General features: G+C 36.3%; 1 protein-coding gene across 2 annotated transcripts in view; it reads left to right on the plus strand.

Moving 5' to 3' along the window:
* Positions 1-20,809, plus strand: part of Cenpc (centromere protein C) — a 51,795-nt gene that overhangs the window by 13,474 nt on the left and 17,512 nt on the right. The window contains exons 8-12 of one of the 2 annotated variants that reach the window (XM_048364471.1): positions 1,756-2,363; positions 6,642-6,809; positions 11,078-11,369; positions 12,597-12,728; positions 13,646-13,725. In XM_048364471.1, coding sequence (XP_048220428.1) covers positions 1,756-2,363; positions 6,642-6,809; positions 11,078-11,369; positions 12,597-12,728; positions 13,646-13,725 — 1,280 coding nt within the window. The remainder of the gene's footprint in view (positions 1-1,755; positions 2,364-6,641; positions 6,810-11,077; positions 11,370-12,596; positions 12,729-13,645; positions 13,726-20,809) is intronic. The other variant, XM_048364472.1, reaches the window with a different exon arrangement.

The raw sequence follows: 20,809 nt of genomic DNA on the forward strand, positions 1-20,809 counted from the left end.
AAAGAAAAAGAATTTATTTGGTTTCCACTGCTCAGGAATGCTTTCTAGTTTGTGATACCAAGAAATAAAAGCATTATGTGGAAATAAGATGTCATTGTTCCCGTATTAGTGCCATTGTTCAGTGTACATCAATCCTGGCTGCACATTTCAGTGTTAACTAGAATTAGTGGTAGTGAGGATTGTGAACAAATTATTGATATAACAAGCTTTTACTTTGTCAGCTTGTGTTTACTGCTTTCACTTTCCTTGGCAACCGGTTACTTCCTACTTGGTCATGCTTTCTTTTATATTTCTTAGGTAGTATCAAGGTTGTTTCTCTAGGGTATCTTTGGTTTGAATAACTGGCTAAATGGAAACAAATTCGTTAAAGTGGAGGAAGAACAGACTTGGAGAATGCTTGTGGCTTTCTTGAAGATGGCATCACTTAAAACTAATACTAATTCCTTATGAATCAATACAAATAATATGAATAAAAGGAAATTAGATTCTAACTATTGTGCTGTTTTTTAAAAAATGTTGAAAATAGTGTATCATCAAGCACTCATTCATTTTTGTTGTAAAACATTCATTCATTTGTGTTGTATATATTAGATTTTAATTCTTTTTTTCTTTTTTGCAAGTCCCGGGCTTGAACTCAGGGCCTGGGTGCTTTCCCTGAGACTATGTGTGTAAGGCTAGAACTGCACCACTTGAGCCATAGTGCCACTTCCAGCTTTTTCTGAGTAGTTTATTGAAGCTAAGAGTCTCACGTACTTTTCTACCTGGCCTGGCTTTGCACCATGATCCTCAGATGTCATCTACCTAAGTAGCTAGGATGACAGTTGTGAGCCACCAGCACCTGGCTCTGGATTTCCATTTTCTAAAATTGTATAAAATTGCAAAATTTTATAAAGTTGTACCTGTTAGAACACAGTATATTTCATAGCATATTTACTACTTTTTATGAGAAGATTTACCAAGAATTTGAGATTAAAGGAGTGAAAAAGGCATGTTCATCTCCAAATCCTTTTGTAATACAGTCTTTTCTCTTAATACATAAGGAAAAGAGAGATTAAAAATTTTCCATTCTAACTTTGCTTATATTCTGACTAAACTAATATTCTTATTTACCCAAATGGAAAAGGTAGAGCTCGTATGTATATACTACTTGGAGTTTACATGTTTGCCTTGTTGATTTGTACCTCTCATTGCAATATATGGTTTAAATAAGACTGCTTTTAAAAAACCAAGGAAATGAAAAATGACTGTGTCATATTACCTACCTTTCCTTACTTCACCATAATTTTGTCTTCATGAAACTGGTTAATCCCAATGCACTAACTAGTTTTGTTCTTACATCAGTAAATATGTGAATTGTTTTGTACATACTTAATATATACATTTTTTTAATATCTGAGAATTAAGCGTTAGTGTCATTGTAAACTGTAGGATTGTAGTTAAAATTCAGACAAAGAGATAATTTAATATTTTTAGTAGCCTTCATTTCATTTTTATACTCATACATTTATGGGTTCTAAGTTTTGGAGAGGGAACATCACATTTGTTGCTGAACTCTTAAGTTCTGTGAGCCTATTAATGTTACAAGTGACAGTGATCAGATAAAAGGGAGAAGATTCATAAGATTAAGGGAAAATTTTGAAGACATTAAATTGCTCTTTTACTGAAAATACAGATTTTATTTCCTTTTTAGGGTATTTTCTTCACTACTGAAGGTGAAACTATTTTTTAATCTGCTAAAGTAATGTCTTGTTTTAGTCCCATTGTTAGGTATACAGTAACTACTCCATCTCATTCATCTCCAAATGATAAAACGTTAGAGGATGAATTTATAATTGATGACTTAGATAGAAGTTTGGCCAGTCAATCTTGGATCACAATCCCAAGAAAGGGTGCACCTCTAAAACATCACACAGTGTCTCCTTTTGAGAACTCTTCACTCATTCAGGATAACAAGTCAAGAGGAAAACAAAAGAGTGTATCGCCTAAAACTTTGACAAGTGACAAACATTCCTATAAAGCTCCCTTGGTAGAAAAATCTCAGCCCTCTGGAGAAAAAATAGTGGGAATGAGTTCTGCCTTGATAGATGAATTAGAAAAGAATCATACATCTACAAAATATAAAATGTGTTCTAATAATGCTGAAAAACATCCTAGTAGTAAAAAGACTGTACAACAGAAACAGAGACGATCATTAAGAGCCAGTGTGGTTGAAGAACAGTATGATAAGGGACAGTGTGAAGATGAAAATAGAAACGTGTCCCATATTGCACAAGCCAAGTTAAAGAGAAACTCAGGAAGAAATGCGGAAGATTGTGAAGAGACAAGAAATGGTCATATTTCTGAAAAACAGACATCACCTGTGGGTAAGTGTTTATATTCAATGAATATCATTCCACTATTTATCTTTGGAAAGTATGGAAACCAAACCCGTGTTTACAAAATGCCTCAAAACCCTATAGGTTGTTTTCTTTTTATTTTATAGGTAGTTCAATTCCAACTCATTTAGTTTTTGTTTAGTTTCTAAGGTAGCAACATATGTGGAGAAGTGAAAGAAAGAGATGAATAAACTAGTAAGACAGGACTTCTATTGTTAACTAGATCATTTCAGTAGGTCTGTAGACTAACAGATAAGTGTACAAGATGAAAGTGTGAGTAGAATTCAGTATCTTTGCATCTTGGGCTGTTATATACTTTCTCATCCACATCAGGATATTTGAGAATGAGTCTTAGGACAGTCTGTTTATTATACTGACTCAGAATATAGCTATTCATAATAACATTGATATATAATAATTGGAATTTGTAGTGAGGAATTATATTTTTTGTGTTACATATTCCTTAATAGAAAAATTGGTATTTTTCCAATGGTTGCATGAGGATGCTTTTTTATTTTTTTGTTTCTTGATTTATTTTTTATTTTTTTTCTTTATTTATTGTCAAAGTGATGTACAGAGAGGTTACAGTTTCACATGTTAGGCCTTGGGTACATTTCTTGTACTGTTTGTTACCTCCACCCTCATTCCCCCTTCCCCCTCCCCCTTTCCCTTTCCCCCCATGAATTGTTCAGTTGGTTTACACCAAATGGTTTTGCAAGTAATGAGGATGTTGAGTTTGTTAAATTTTGTTGACTTCTACTTATGTCAATATACCTCTTAATTATGCACTACATATATGTACGTAGTATCATTTAATCCTTGATAATTCTACAAGGAAAGATGTAATACACAAGATTAAAAGAAACTGTTCCATTGTTTATACAGTCTCTACAGGGGACATGTTCTTTTAGCTTTATTAAGAAGTTTTGAAATAAGTAGGAATTTTTTTTAATACTCAAATTGAAAATCTATTAGCCAGCCCGAAAATGTTCATGACCACAGTTATCATATATTTGAAGATTCTTTTTTTGGCCATTCCTGGGCCTTGGACTCAGGGCCTGAGCACCATCCCTGGCTTCTTCCCACTCAAGGCTAGCACTCTGCCACCTGAGCCACAGCGCCCCTTCTGGTCGTTTTCCATATATGTGGTGCTGGGGAATCAAACCGAGAGCTTCATGTGTAGGAGGCAAGCGCTCTTGCCACTAGGCCATATTCCCAGCCCTATTTGAAGATTCTTTTTTTTTTTTTAATTAATTGAACATAAATTTTTTTACAAGGTGTTATGCAAAAAGGGTGCAGTTACATAGTAGGGCAGTGTGTACATTTCTTGTGATATCTTATGACCTGTTTTTCTATCCCTTGTCTAGGTCAGGTAGACATACATGCAATATACAATGTATCAAGAACATATACAGTATTCACAGACTTGGTCTCTACTGTCTCTCCGTCTCCCTTTGTTAACAGTCATATATCAGGGAGATCATGCCCTTTTGTTTTCTGTGTTCTAGGCTTGTCTCACTCAACATTATTTGTTTGAGTTCTGACCATTTCCCTGCGAATAACAATATTTCACTATTCCTAATCGCTATGTAGTATTCCATTGTGTATAAGGTACCATATTTTTTGGATCCATTCGTCTGTGGAGGGGCATCTGGGTTGTTTCCAAATTTTGGCTCTTGTGAATTGTGCCGCGATAAACATGGAAGTACAAATGTCTTTTTGATATCTATTTGAAGATTCTTGATGACTGCAATATATTGTTAATATGGAGGGACAGTATTTAATAGTTATAGACAATATTTTTTTTAAAATTCACTTTAACATATTTATCATTGAGTTGTTTATTTTAGCTTTCTTTAGGTATTTCTGAAATAGGAGCAGATAGGTTTTGTTTCTTTGTGTATTTTATTTTAAAATGTAGAGAGAATGTCAGCTCTTCTATTTTGAGGAGCTTTTGTGTCTACCTTGTCCCATGTGTTTTAAAATCTAGTTATTATTTATTTGTGCCCTTCTTAGTTTCTAGTTTTTGGCCATTTTAAGAAATCTAATGAATGGTAATAATCTGAGAGTGATAGTTGCAGGAAATTTATTGTCAGAGTGAGGTACAGAGGGGTTACAGTTTCATATGTAAAGCAGTGAGTACATTTCTTTTTTTTTTTTTTTTGCCAGTCCTGGGCCTTGGACTCAGGGCCTGAGCACTGTCCCTGGCTTCTTTTTGCTCAAGGCTAGCACTCTGCCACTTGAGCCACAGCACCACTTCTGGCCGTTTTCTATATATGTGGTGCTGGGGAATCGAACCCAGGGCTTCATGTATACGAGGCAAGCACTCTTGCCACTAGGCCATATTCCCAGCCCTCATTTCTTATCAAACTTGTTACATCCTCGCTCATTTTTCTCCCACTCCTACTCCTCCCTAATTATACAGTTGGTTTACAGCGTATTGTCTTGTAAGTATTGCTGTTTGTTACATTGGTTTGCCTTTTACCCTTTGTTTCTTCACTTAGATGTTTCCCTTCCCTTTCCTAGTTCTGATAAATGTATGCACAATACCCAGGGTGCAAGAAGTTTTTTTCCTACTGCTTTCTTACATGGAGTATGAATTGACAAAATTTGAAGGCAAATTTAGATTTATCCATAATTCCTTACAAAAGGACATATGAAGGATTTTATGCCTTAAGAATGCTTATACTTGAATGTTATTAAGTTTTAAAAATTTATTGAGTACTTGCTGTATACCACACATAAACTTCGAAGAATAATCTAAGTAAACACTTTTATCTAGTTTTTTAATGAATACAATGTTCTGATTTACTGCTATGTATATCAATTGTTTGTTTCCTTGCGTTCTCCCTTTTTCCCTCCTCTTCCTCTCCCCCTCCTTTCCCTTCCTTTCCTTTTTCTTCTTCCCTTCTTTCCTTTTTCCCTCTTTTCCTCCCTACTTCCCTCCCTGATACTCAGATTTGAACTCAAGGCCTCTACTTGCTAGATAGTTGCTCTATCATTTAAGCCACAATTTTAGCCCTTTTCTACCTTAGCTTTTTGCCTAATGTGAGTTGTGGACTGTAATCAGGTGTACATCTTGTTTTGTTTCATTTTTTTTTGTTTTTGTTTTGGCCATGCTGGGATTTCTACTTTCTAGGCAGGTGCTCTACCACTGAGCGATGATCCTAGCTCCTTTTGATTTAGTTGTTTTTCAAATAGCATATCAGGTTTATTCCAGGGAAGACTTAGACTGGGATAATAGGTACACACCACCAAACTCAGCTTATTGGTTGAGATGGACCTTATGAGAGGTCAGAAGTTTCACAGCACTAACACCAAGGTATTGGTCTAGTTGTGTCCTATGGTGGCTCTACTAGGAATCCTATCGTTTTCCTTTTCCAGACTTTGGAGCCACCCATGTTCTTTGATTAATAGTCTTCTGTCATCAAAGCTAAAAATGCCAAGCTTCTCATATTTTGAATTTCTTTCGTCTCTTCGGTCATTCCATTTCTCCCAAACTCTTAAGGGTATACATACAGTTTTAAGGACTCATAGATTGGGCCAATCTGGATAACTCAAAATAATCTCTTTTCAAGGTTTATAATCACATTTAATCCTTTCCAAATAATAGATTGCAGAAAATTATTTCAAAACAAAAAGCAGCAATGCTCTTATTTTAACTGGCTATTGGTAAATAGTAAAAAGAAACAATGTAATTTTCTTGCTTGCTGAAGATAGAGTTTGAGTATATATGTTACCTAGTAGTGTGTAAAGTTTGCATTTAATTGACAGAAATTTAGAGAGATTATATTGAAAATGAGAATTAAAAAAAAAAGTGAAAGGAAACCAGGCACTGTGGCACAGGCTATAATCCTAGCTATTTAGAAAGTAAGCTGGAGGATTGCAGTTGAAGCACTACCAGGCATAAAGAAGTTTGTGAAACTTAATCTCACATAATGGCTGGATGAGGTGTTGATCATCTACATCCCCAGCTGTACAAAAACACACACGTAGGAGGATTGAAGCCCAGGCCTAGGTGTAGTGATCTTCTTCTTCTTCAAAAATAAACAGGAGAGCAAGGTGTTGGAGGTATTGCTAACAAAGGCCTTGAGCTCAATCCCCAGGACTGAAAAAACAGAACAGAACAAAACTCCAAAGTAAATTCCCAGAAAATAAATTTAAGAAGTTCCTAAAATTGAGAGCTTGGTTAATTTTTTTTAAGTCTTTCATGATTGTCTGAAAACTCAGGTTCAGATTTAGGTTTGTTTTTATGATTTATTTAAGGGAACAAGAAGAAAAAAGGGAGCACCAAGAAAGAAGAATCTAAAAAGAAACATTTTTCCAATGGTCCCAAGAACAGATTTGCTCCTGAAGAAGTGACTTTTACTGTTACAAGAAGTCGGAGACTTTCCAGGCATCCATCTAATTGGTGGGTGGTAAAAGCAGAGGAGAGTAAGTATTATTTAAATTATGTTCTCTGAGAGGCTCAAAATATTCCCTAGAGGACTTTATGTGTAGCTTTATATTTCCATTAGACAAAAAATGTCTTTAGCACAACATTAAATTGGATTATCAATAGAAATATTAAGTCAGTTGTTGATCGTTTGATATTCTACCATATACAGTGTTCTACATGTGGAGCGATGCTGTGGCAAAACAAAGCTACAAACTGAAAGTCCTTGTGAAGTTTACATTACAGTGAGAAGACTGGGGATTAATAATTCATAAAGATTGATAAGGAAAAGTAAAACACAAAGGCTAGAGATGGAGGAAGGCCATTGCAAAGATGGGAGCAGATAGGAAGCTAGAGTTAGATAGTATTTTTATAATAGGCAGTCATGATGTTACTGTGACTTTTGAAGGCCAATACATGAATAAAAACAAAGAAATACAAATAACTAAGGGAATGGATCCTTGCAAATCAAGGGGATAGAATTTGTAAGTCTTGATGAAGCATATTTAGCAAGTCTGAGTAACATCAAGGAGGCCAGTGTGGTTGGAGCAGAGTGAGCTAGAGGAAGAGAAGCAAGACAATCCATGATTTAAAAAAAATAGATGAAATGAGTTTACAAGTACTGGAAGATTTAAATAGCCAAGTGATACAATTAAGTCATCTCTTGACGGATCTTAACTGCTACAAAGGAAAGATGAAAGCATAAAGAAGCAAGTGTGGTATATTCAGCAAGTTGTGGAGGAAGACTCTGAGAATTGTTAGTTTCAGGATTTGGGTTTTGTTTTTTTTTGAGACAAAGTTTTACTTTATAGTTTAGACTGAAATTATGATCTGCCTCAGCCTCTTATAGAACATTTCTGGAATTTCAGGCATGTCCTCTACCTGGCTAGTATTTAGGATATTTTTTGAAGGTAACTCAGGAAGCACTAGTGGATTAGAATGAGAGAAGGGAAAGAGCCTATGTTTACTGGTAGCCTTTTTCCCTTTCTTTTGCTGAACAAATACAAGAATGGAGCTGCTATTTAATGAGGTAAAAATAGGACAGAAAAGTAGGAAGGATTTCAGATTTTCAGCTCTTACTGATTAATTTAAAGTATATGGAGAAGACTTTTAGATTATTAAGTGAGGACTTGGCATGAATTTAAATTGGGACCTTCTTGATTGACATCAATAAATATTACTTGTCTGCAGCCTTCCTTGAATCTATGTATGTATGTATGTATGTGTCTGTTTGTCTGTCTTTATTTAATTTGTGGGCAGTTTTGGCGTTTGATTTCAGCCTCACTTGCTATGCATGTGCTTTTGGGCTACTTGAGCCACACATCCAGCCCTTTTTACTTTGCATTATTTTTCAAATAGGGTCTCAGTTCTTGCTTGTAGCTGGCCTGGGACCAAGGTCATCAGACTTGCTCCCTCCTGCATAACTGTAATGACAGTTGTAGCTCCTCATAGTAGACTTGTTTTGTTGAGATGTATGTCTAGCTGATTTTTTTACCCTGACTGGCAGCCTCAACCATAATCCCCCAAATCTCTCCCTCCCAGTTAGTTGGGATTACAGGTGTGAGCCACTGGCATCTAGCTGATGTGCACCTTAATGGTCTGAGGATTGCCTTTAAAGGACCAGTACTTTAGGGGACCGGTAATAGTTAGATGGCCTTTCTCAGCTTAAAGAGGTGTCGAGACTTGTGGTTAATGAAGTAAGTGAAATGAATTTTAGATGTTGAAGTATTTTGGACTTAATCCTGAAGCTGCACTCACTGAAAGATTTTTTTGTTATGTTTTGGTTTTGAATTGGATTCTTAATATTGCTCAGGCTGATTTCAGGTTTGTGAACTCAAGTTACCTTCCTGCTTCAGCTTTCTGAGTAGTTAGGATCACAGGCTACAATGTCCTGGCCTCTCACTACATGATTTTAAAGCAGAATTGTAATGATTCAATTTTCATTTTCCAAAGATGGTTCTTGAAGTACAATGAAGAATGAGTTAAAGAACAACAGTGCTACAGAATGGTTAAGAAGCTGCTTTAGAAAACTCAGAGTAGACCCAAGCCTATCACCATGCACCAAGATCAACTCAAAATGGATCAAGGAGGGCTGGGGATATGGCCTAGTGGCAAGAGTGCCTGCCTCATATACATGAGGCCCTGGGTTTGATTCCCCAGCACCACATATACAGAAAATGGCCAGAAGTGGCACTGTGGCTCAAGTGGCAGAGTGCTAACCTTGAGCAAAAAGAAGCCAGGGACAGTGCTCAGACCCTGAGTCCAAGCCCCAGGACTGGCACAAAAAAAAAAAGGATCAAGGACCTCAATATCAGACCTGAATCCTTGAAACTACTGAAGGACAGAATAGGAAAGACGCTAGAACTTATAGGCACAGGAAGGAACTTCCTGAATAGAGTACCAGGGGCACAACAAATAGGGGAAAGACTCGACAAATGGGACTACCACAAATTAAAAAGTTTCTGCACAGCTAAGGACATAGCCACCAAACTAGAAAGACAGCCAACGATATGGGAAAGGATATTTACCAGCACAGCAACAGACAAAGGCCTAATATCTGTCATCTACAGAGAACTCAAAAAACTAAGCCCCTCCAAGCCCAATAAACCTATTAGGAAATGGGCAAAGGAGCTAAAGAGAGACTTCACAAGAGAAGAGATAAAAATGGCAAAGAAACACATGAGGAAATGCTCAACATCCCTGGTAGTAAAGGAAATGCAAATAAAAACAACCCTGAGATACCACCTCACCCCAGTTAGAATGGCCTATACCCTGAACTCAGGCAACAACAAATGCTGGAGGGGGTGCGGGGAAAGAGGAACCCTTCTCCATTGTTGGTGGGAGTGCAAATTAGTACAACCATTTTGGAGAACAGTATGGAGGTTTCTCAAAAAGCTCAACATAGACCTACCCTATGCCCCAGCCATACCACTCCTAGGCATCTATCCTAAACAGCAAACCCCAAGATATCAAAAAGGCATTTGTACTTCCATGTTTATCGCGGCACAATTCACAATAGCCAAAATATGGAAACAACCCAGATGCCCCTCCACAGACGAATGGATCCAAAAAATATGGTACTTATACACAATGGAATACTACATAGCGATTAGGAATGGTGAAATATTGTTATTCGCAGGGAAATGGTCAGAACTCGAACAAATAATGTTGAGCGAGACAAGCCTAGAACACAGAAAACAAAGGGGCATGATCTCCTTGATATATGACTGTTAACAAAGGGAGACGGAGAGACAGTAGAGACCAAGTCTGTGAAACCAAAAACTGCTTGTCAAATAGTATTCCCCACAGGATTGGGGCAGCGACCCAACAGTATGTAACTAAAACCAAACAATTACTCAACATATAAAGGTCAAAAATTGACCTCTCAGGGGAATACAACAGCTCAAAAGCTATGTATGTACGTTCATATAAGACTACTGTTGACATATTGTCTAATATCGACATTACATTTAAAGCCCTAGGCCACGTGGGCGTGGCCACGTGGCTACTGTATATGTTCTTGATACATTGTATATTGTATATATGTCTACCTGACCTAGAGAAGGGATAGAAAAACAGGGCGTAAGATATCACAAGAAATGTACACACTGCCCTACTATGTAACTGTACCCTTTTTGTACAACTTGTCAAAAAATTTGTGTTCAATTAATAAATTTTAAAAAAAGAAGCTGTTTTAATAATCCAGAAATGAAATGGTGACCTTTTTTGATGACACACAGGAGAGTTTAACATAATCACATTTGAGATCCATTAAAAAACGAAGACTAACAATCTAAAATTGATTGTAGGTATGGGCAAGGATGATTTGATGACTCAGATTTCTGGGAAACAGGATAGTTTTACTTTTTGTTAAGATAGGAAACAGATGTAGGAAAGGATAATTGTTAAGTTTTATGACATCGGTAGGTACATATTTATTCAAATTAGGTATTTTCCCAAATAAAGGTTACAGAGTAGAAAATCCAAGCTGGAACTACAAGGAGTTCCAGATGTTAAGGATTGTCAGAAGAAAGAGCAGAGCCTGAGAGTGTTGTTTAGGAAGCTTGTGAAGAATCCAGGGTCTCATGTATATATCTCTACAAATTGAACTTTGAAAGAATTTTTAAAGAATTTAGTGTGGAAACAAATTGAGCCTGTATGATTGTTCTGAGTGGAAGTGGTTACATGTAAATGTGATGATGATATTTCAGTGAGCTAGGTCATCTCAACAGATATTTGGATAACTTTAAATTATTGAATCTTTTAGGTCCCACTCATGGAAACTCTCCAATAAGAAATGAATTTTCAATGTATTACAGCAGTAGACAAAAACCTGCTAAAAAAACAAATCAGTCATCTAAAAATGTTGGTAAAAAACCTGTTTCACCAAAAAAGCAGAAGAAATCTCCTCAAGGAACCTCAAGAGTACAGAAGTCTCCAAACATGAAAGATTCTGGAGGTATTATTAGCCATGACGAACTTTCTGGTTCTTCCCAAGATGAGCCATTGGAAACTGGCAAGGCAGACCTGGCTAAGAAGAAAAATCTTGATTGTTCTGGGTAATTTCTGTTATGTTATAGTTCCTTTTGTCTCTTTTTTAATCATATACAACAGAGTATAAGAACTCTTTCTGACAGGGCTTTTCTACTAATGCATCCTCGGCCATCTATTGAGTGACACTTAGACAAAGTGTTGCTCTGCACGTCTTAGTTTAAAATGGGGAACAATTAATAGCACATAGAATTGAGAGTGCTGCTAGCTTTTACATGTAGAGTTTATTTCCTTTTAAACTGTAATTCATGTAATAATTAGGAACATATTCTCCAATACTGTAATCATTAAGATGGTAATCACTAATTTTTGGCCTTGTTGTATTTGAATTTAGGGCCAAGATAGCCATTCTGTCACCAGAGCTGTCTGTTCTCCCAGCTTTTTTCTCTTTCATATCAGGTCTAGTGTTTTTGCTGGAGCGTATAGAATCACCGACTGTGATCCTTCTCCTACATATGTAGAATTGCAGGTGCATGCTACATTCCCCAGCTTGCTTGAGCCTGGGTTCTCACGAACTTTTTGCGTGGGCTGGCCTCCAATCCTGCCAGAATCGGACTTCCAGATAGTTAGGATTGCAGGCACGAGGCATTCTGCGTGGTTCAGTTTTTTGAGTGCTGCAATGTGCCAAGGGTTTGCTAAATGCGGTTAATGAATTCTCATCACTCTTACCCTTAAGTACTATTTTATTTTTATGCTTTTGTTTTTTTTTGCTATAGCATGCATTTAACAAGTAATTTATATATGGTATTCTAGAGATATACTGAAATAAATGATTAGACATTAAAAAAGGATTAAACGTTAAAAAATACATGAGTGAGATGCGCGTTGGCCGCTCATGCTTGTAATCAGAGAGAGTGATGAACTGTGTTCCTCTGTGGACCGTCTTGTCCTCTCAGGTGGGCAGACTATGGGTATCAGTGAAAACAATTGTAGTTATGTATGGTTTCCTGGTGAATAGATTAAGCTGCTGTCCAGAAATGACCTCTCCTCACTACTCTCATCTCTTTTAGACGGCACCATTTCTCTCAACAGAAGGTTTCAAATTAGAAATTTCGGTAGGTTCCTATAAGATTGTCTTTGTTTCTGAGCTAGTTGACTCTTAGGACCTGAACATGGTGAATTGGTATTAGTTTTAGCCAACCTTTCATTGTTTATGTGTACCCACCTGCATATTGTTTCTGAAGAAGAGAGTTTTTGCAGAATTATGAACTGTTTCAACCTTTTTATTTTCATAGAACTACTAGATCTTCTAAGGATCAAGATGCACAGATTGTTCATCTAAAGTCTCCTAATAAATGTACATACAACACACAAATAGTGACTAATTTGAATGCTGAAAATTCTGAAGTCTCAGTTTTGGAAGAAAGGTATGCATATTTTCTAAGAAAAAGAGGACTTACTTGTTAGATTATCCGTTACTGTGTAAGAAATAACTGGCAAGGTTTTTAAATTTGTTTATTATAGTTCTTGTGAGTTAGAAATCTGGTAGAGGCTTAGTTAGCTACTTTTACCTTAGACATTTTTACAAGGTTGCAGTCAAGACATGTTTCTGTTTTATACTTCAAGAGGTGATGAGCCAAAAGAACCTACTTATCTAGTTCTCTTGGCTGATGGCTAGAGATTTCACTTCTTTGCTTGTTGTTAGGAGGCCTTGGTTTCTTACCATTTGACCCTTGACTTAGGTCTGTTCATTGTAACAACTGAGAGAGATTTTGAACCAGAGTAACTTGCATCATTTCTGACGATTTCTGGGCTGCATTTTATATTTCATTTTTAAAAAGTAAAGGCAGTGTTTTATCAAACAAGGACTTGCTGATTTATTTTTAATTTTCTTATAATTTCATTTTTATTAAATAATTTTGACAGTAGAGTTGACTAAATTTATAACGGATCCATAGTTTTATGTAAAGGTTACTTATGTTTTGCCATCAACTGCTATTTAAAATGTTTGTTTTATCAGCATATAAGTATATTTTTGGTGACCTATAACACATTATTAGTTTTTTTTTGCCAGTCCTGGACCTTGGAGACTCAAGGCCTGAGCACTGTCTCTGGCTTCCTTTTGCTCAAGGCTAGCACTCTGCCACTTGAGCCACCTCTGGCCTTTTTGTGTATATGTGGTGCTGGGGAATCGAACCCAGGGCTTCATGTTTATGAAGCGAGCACTTTTGCCACTAGGACATATTCCCAGTCCCCATTATTAGTTTTATAAGAACAAAATCTATGATAGTTTTAGGATAAAAATGACCAATAAGTTTACATTTTATGATTTGTTTATCTTAAGTGGACCATCTCAGTACAAGAATTGTTTAACGCCTGCGAAGAATAATTCTGATATGGATAACAAAGTTCAGGAAAGCTCAGGTAAATTACTGTGTTTTTTTTAAAATTTAGTAAGTTCTGCTATGTTTTGTTTATTTATGTTTCCACTAATGGAAAATGTGTATTGATTATTTAATTGTGAGATCCTTACTTTAAGATTAGTGGGAGAGTTAAAAGAAGATAGAAATTGATTGACATTTCTTTCTTTTAAATAGAACATAATAAAATACTGAAGTGTGTACTCCAATGTGTAAACATGTTCAGCTGAAACAAACATTAAGGGATGTGTATAGCAGGAATAATCATCTATTGATGGATGTAAACTACCTTCAGTACTATTCTTGGATTATAGTATACTTTTTCTTTATTGGAAATTACTTAGAAACTTCCTGTGTTGAAGTTTTTTAAAATGACTTAATAGGGAGTTTTTCAATCTAGATTCTACATATGGGACCCAAGCATGATTTGTCTTTGTGAGTCCAGCTCATTTTGTTTAACATCAATTTTCCTGCAAATGACAAGATTGCATTTTTTAATGGCTGAATGATGTTCTTTTATGTATTTATACCATAACTTCTTTTTCCATTGATCCATTAATGGTTAACTAGACTGGCTCCGCTATATATCTAGATATATATTACTAGATATAATATACAGTACATGTAATGTATAGTATGTAGTATACGATAGTATAGTATATGGTATCTATTGTATACTGGCTTTAATACCTTTGCATATATGATCAGGAGTAATATAACGAAATGATATGGTAGTTGTCTTTTTAAAACTTCCATGTTGACTTAAGTTGTCACTTTACAGCTCTTATACTATACATTTTTATATGTATATGAATATGTATAAACATTTTGTGTGTGTGTGTGTGTGTATCGTGTATCCTGGGTCTTGAATGCAGGGCCTGAGTGCTGTCTCTAAGCTCTTTTTACCCAGGGCTAGTGCTCTACCACTTGAGACACAATTCTACTTCTGATATTTTTTTGGTGATTATTTGGACATAAGAATCTCATGGATTTTCCTGCCTGAACTAGCTTTGAACCATGATCCTTAGATGTCAGCCTTCTAAGTATCCAGGATTACAGGGGTGATTCAACAATGCCAGGCTTTTAAAAATATATTTTTATTACCTTTAAGTAATTGTACAGAGGAGTTGCCATTCATCAAAGCAGTTTGATGGATGTCACCCCTTTCATCATTCTCCCCCATCCCTCCCAACCTCACTCTTTCCCTTCGGTTTTCTTAATTTTGTAGGATATGCATGGAATTTTATGACTTTACTAGCTTTACTTATTTGTAAAATTGTGGTATCAGTTCCAATTGCATAGGTTAATAAATCTAGACTATAGTAATTAGCTAGTGTTAGCTGTTAATTTAAGAAGTTTTGTTCTTTTGTTAATATTTTCATATTTAATTTCACTGTTCTAGAGAATTTTCGCTACAGGGTGTATGTATACATGTATATATGCATTTGTATATAGGTATATTTATTTACTGACGATGGTACTGTGTTTGAACTCAGAGCCTCATGCTGTCTAGACAGATACTCTACCACTCCAGCCACTCTAGCCTCAGTTGCTCTGATTACTTTTGAGATAGCTTCTAGTTTTTTCCCCTGACAATCCACTACCATGATCCTTCTATTTATACTTATTATAGCTGCTTTACAGGTACATGCCAATACACTTAGTATTTTCTGCTGAGATGACATCTTACATACTTTGTGTAGGCCTTGAACCAATATCCTTCCAGCCTCCCAAGTGGCTAAGATTACAGACAATCGCCACTTGGCCTAGCTCTATATTACTTGTTTGAAAATAAAACAGTCTTTGGAGTTCAAATGTATGCTTATTTTTATAAATTTTCCATAGAAACTTTAAAAAAGGAATATTTTCATAAGATACACATTTTAAAGATGTATATGTACTAATTTTGTTGATAATGTAAGTTGATATTTTTTGAATATACTTTGGATATTCAAAGAATTCTTAAATATTTGTTCAACACTATAAGATAACTTATTGTGTATTGTTTTGTGTATTGGCAGTGGATAAAATGGCAAAACTTGTGTCTTTCCCATAGCCTACTTTCTGGATGGTAAAATGATTGACAGTATAAAGCTGGTGAGAATTTTGTTATTGCTTTTTTTCCCCTCTGAATGTGGAGAGGAGAGAAATAAAGCAGGGATTTTAGTGTAGGAAATGGAGGCCATAATTTTTGGTTGATGCACAAAGAAAGTTTCAGACAAGAAGTAACCATCGAAGACTCCAACTTGAATCTCCAGCCACTAATTATGGTACTTTTTAAGTAGGTTTTTGTTTTTGTTTTTTTTGTACTGGGATAAATGCTTTGCCTAGCAAATTTATTGGAAAATAATTTATTTTTTGCATTTTATCCTTCCATCCCATAATGGTACTTTAAAAGAAAGAAGAAAAATGTAAGGAAAAAAAAAAGCAAAAGAAAATAAAGGTTACAGTATTAATTTTTGAGCTTTTTTTGCTCTTGATCTTCCCAGTTGGGTGCTATTATTTTCATCAGCGGCATGGTTCCCTAATTCATCTTGTGACAGTTATAAACCTAGAAGTCCATATTAATTTATAAATAAGCAATAAATAAGGAAATGGGAGAGAAAAATCTATTTCTTATAAATTGAGAAGGAATTAAAATGTTTTAAACTTTGAGGGAAATTAAAATTGTTTATACGCAGAAAATTGAGTTGTTTTTGTTTAATCTGTCAATGGTTTTTAATGTGTTTTTAACATATTTCCTTTTCTGTCAAAAGATAAGCTTGATATTTTGATTGGTAGATATTCTTACATAAGCCAGCAAGGACTCAAGATCAAACCATCCCTCCTGTTACTCTTTGGCTTCATGTAGGGAATGCTTATAAATAGAAATTTGAGAGCATTCTTAGCTCTGTTTTTCTTTATGGATAACCTGTTTTATTTCATCCCCATGCAAACCCAGACTCTTCTTTGAAATTTAGGCATTATCTGTGGTTACTTTTTGAGAAATTAAAGAAGTAATTTTAAACTTATATTTTACAGAAATCTGTATGTTATCCAGAATCCAAAAATATTCACATTTAAATTTTTTTATTATCTTTAGGTAGTTATGCAGAGAAATTGCCATTCAGCACAGCAGTTGATGAATATAATATGTCTTGATCAGTGTCATCCCTTTCAACAATTTTATCCCCCCAACCCATCCCTTCCCTCACTTTTCTTAATTTTGTAGGATACTTATTGAATTTCTTTTTTTCCCCCCATTTAACAAAGCAGTTCATGTTACAATGTGACTTGATCTCTGTTACCTCTTCAATATTTTCACCCCCTTTCAAGCCTACCCCTTCTCCTATTTTTCTTATTTTGGATATACAATCAATTCTTGACTTCATACTTTCCTTTTTCTCCCTTCATTTGTCTATCCTCCCACCTCCTGCCACAAGTATCCATTTCCTGCTACTATTTTTCCAGGCTTTCACTTAGCCATTAGAAAGAATATATTGTATCATTCGTAAGGAAATGAAAAGCTGTGGAAAAAACTATATTCAGTGAAGTAAACCAAACCCAGAGAACCAAAAGTCACATAGTTTCCCCCATTTTGATAGCTAGAAAGTGTCTAAATCTGTAGGTAAACAAACTGGGTGGTATGTGTGTGACTACAAGTGAATTAACTGAAGTATAAGAATCTATAAAGAGCTCCAATAGTATAATTCTTTACAAAGATAGCTAAGGTATGGAATCAGCACAGATGCCCCTAGTAGATGACTGAATAAAGAAAATGTGGTATATATGCACAATGGAATTCTATGCTTCTGTCAGAATGACATCACCCATTTGTAAGGAAATGGGAGAGACTTGGAAAAAATCATATTAAGTAAGCCAGACCCAAAGAAACATAGGCTCCATTTGTAATAATTAGTATATGTCTAGGATACTTCTAGCTGAGGATCACAAAAGCTCAATAGCTATGTCCATAGAACAGTGCTGGAGGAATATCAATACCAAACTTCAAATTATATTACCAAGTTACAGTAATAAAAATAGCTTGGTATTGGCACAAGAACAGGCCTGCAGACCAGTGTAATAGAACTGAAGACACAAATGAATTCACAGACCTATGGCCACCTAATCTTTGATAAGGGAGCCAAAAAAAAAAAAAAAAGGATGGAAGAAAGACAGCCTCTTCAACTAAGGGTGCTGGCAAAATTGTTTAAACACCTGTAAAAAACTCAAGCTAGATCGTTATATATCACCCTGCACCAGAATAAATTCCAAATGGATCAAAGACCTGGAGGTAAAAGCAGATACCCGGAAAACATTGCAGGAAGTAATAGGAGAAACACTTGAGCTCTTTGGCACATGTGGAAACTCTCTTAATAAAGGCCCAGAAACTCAGCAAATCAAAGAAAGGTTGGACCAATGGGATTATATCAAACTGCAGAGCTTTTGCACAGCCAGTGATATAGCTAACAAGATAAATAGAAAGCCTTCAGACTGGGAGAAGATCTTCATTGGCCATACAACAGACAAGGACCTCATATCTAAAATACACTTAGAACTCAAATAAGTTCCCCCCAAACCAAATTCTTTTTTTTTTTTTTTTTTTTTAATTTTTTTTTTTTTTATTAATTGGACATAAATTTTTTTACAAGGTGTTGTGCAAAGAGGGTGCAGTTACATAGTAGGGCAGTGTGTACATTTCTTATGATATCTTACAACCTGTTTTTCTATCCCTTGTCAAGGTCAGGTTGACATATATGCAATATACAATGTATCAAGAACATATACAGTATTCACAGACTTGGTCTCTACTGTCTCTCCGTCTCCCTTTGTTAACAGTCATATATCAGGGAGATCATGCCCCTTTGTTTTCTGTGTTCTAGGCTTGTCTCACTCAACATTATTTGTTCGAGTTCCGACCATTTCCCTGCAAATAACAATATTTCACCATTCCTAATCGCTATGTAGTATTCCATTGTGTATAAGTACCATATTTTTTGGATCCATTCGTCTGTGGAGGGGCATCTGGGTTGTTTCCATATTTTAGCTATTGTGAATTGTGCCGCGATAAACATGGTAGTACAAATGCCTTTTTGATATCTTGGATTTTGCTGTTTAGGATAGATGCCTAGGAGTGGTATGGCTGGGTCATAGGGTAGGTCTATATTGAGCTTTTTGAGAAACCTCCATACTGTTCTCCAAAGTGGTTGTACTAATTTGCACTCCCACCAACAATGGAGAAGGTTTTTTTATTTTTATTTTTTGGCCAGTCCTGGGCCTTGGACTCAGGGCCTGAGCACTGTCCCTGGCTTCTTCCCGCTCAAGGCTAGCACTCTGCCACTTGAGCCACAGCACCACTTCTGGCCGTTTTCTGTATATGTGGTGCTGGGGAATCGAACCTAGGGCCTCGTGTATCCGAGGCAGGCACTCTTGCCACTAGGCTATATCCCCAGCCCCCCAAACCAAATTCTGAAAGAAACAACTACCCCCTCAATAAATGGGCTAAAGACCTAAAGAGAGACTTCTCTGAAGAGGAAATGAGAATGGCCAAAAGGCACATGAAGAAGGGCTCAACATCACTGGCCATAAAAGAAAGACAAATCAAAACAACACTGAGATTCCACCTCACCCCAGTAAGAATGTCCATTATCAGGAAAACTAACAACAACAGATGCTGGTGGGGATGTGGCCAAAAGGGAACCCCTACTACATTGTTGGTGGGAGTGTACACTTGTTCAACCACTCTGGAAATCAGTATGGAGGTTCCTCAAAAGGCTAATCGTAGAGCTCCCCTACGACCCAGCAACTGCTATTGGGCATCTACCCAAAGGATTACAAGCAAGATATCACTAAAGCTAACAGCACAGCTAAGTTTATCGCAGCACAATTTTCCATCACTCAAATATGGAAGCAACCCATATGGCCCCCCTCAGTAGATGAATGAATAAAAAATTTGGTACATATACACAATGGAATTCTATGCATCTATTAGAAGGAATGACTTGGCCCTATTCTTGAGGAAATGGGAGGACTTGGAAAAAAATCATACAAAGTGAAGTGAGCCAGACCCAAAGAAACAAACTCTATGGTTTCACTCATTAGAAACAATATTGGTCTAGGATAGTCCTAGCAGAGGAGCACAATAGCTCGATAGCAATGTACATATGATCACATAAGATGATGCTAAGCAAAGTGAACTACAAGATTTGGAAATAAGTGGTTTATCTTTGTTGTTATTTCTCATGTACCATATGAAGTTATGCCCTCTTTTGTCCTTCTTCCCCATGGTTTTACCACTGATATTGCTGTAGCTGACTTTGGTACACTGGGTACTGTATGTATATTTATCACAACTAGGGGGAGGGTGGGGAGGGAACCAGGAAGCGGGGAAGGTGGGAGAGAAATGAAGGAGGTAACAAGTTTGATATGAAATATACTCATTGCCTTACTCTGTACATTACTTTGACAATTAAAAAAATGGTGCTGGGGCTGGGGATATGGCCTAGTGGCAAGAGTGCTCGCCTCGTATACATGAAGCCCTGGGTTCGATTCCCCAGCACCGCATATACACAAAAAGTTCAGAAGCGGCGCTGTGGTTCAAGTGGCAGAGTGCTGGCCTTGAGCACAAAGAAGCCAGGGACAGTGCTCAGGCCCTGAGTTCAAGCCGTAGGACTGGCAAAAAAAAAAAAAAAAAAAAGCCAATTGAAATGAACTCCAATGGAAACAAGAATTTTTTGTTTTTGTAGTGTGCTGTTTGCAGTTATTTCTTTTGTTTTTTGTTTTTCCTTTGGTTTATCCCATGTTGTCAGTGTTTTTTTTAATTTCGGTACCCTGGTCTTGTGTATGAGTTTATCTGATTTGGAGATAGGAAGGGGAATCACAGAAATGGTGTGACAAAGGGTGAACAAATGCATCATTGTATTCCCAAGACACTATATTGGAAATGAACTTTAAAACTTGGTTTTGGGGGGTGGCGGGGGAGAAGAATGGGAAGGAGGGAGAGCTGGAGAAAAGTAGGGATGGGGTAACAATGTTGGAAAAGAAATGTACTCATGAGGAAACAAAGATTAAGTCAAATATCTGCATTTTAACAATATTTGTTTAATCTT

Source organism: Perognathus longimembris, chromosome 16 (genome assembly GCF_023159225.1).
Source record: "Perognathus longimembris pacificus isolate PPM17 chromosome 16, ASM2315922v1, whole genome shotgun sequence".
NCBI classification, from domain to species: Eukaryota; Metazoa; Chordata; class Mammalia; order Rodentia; family Heteromyidae; genus Perognathus; species Perognathus longimembris.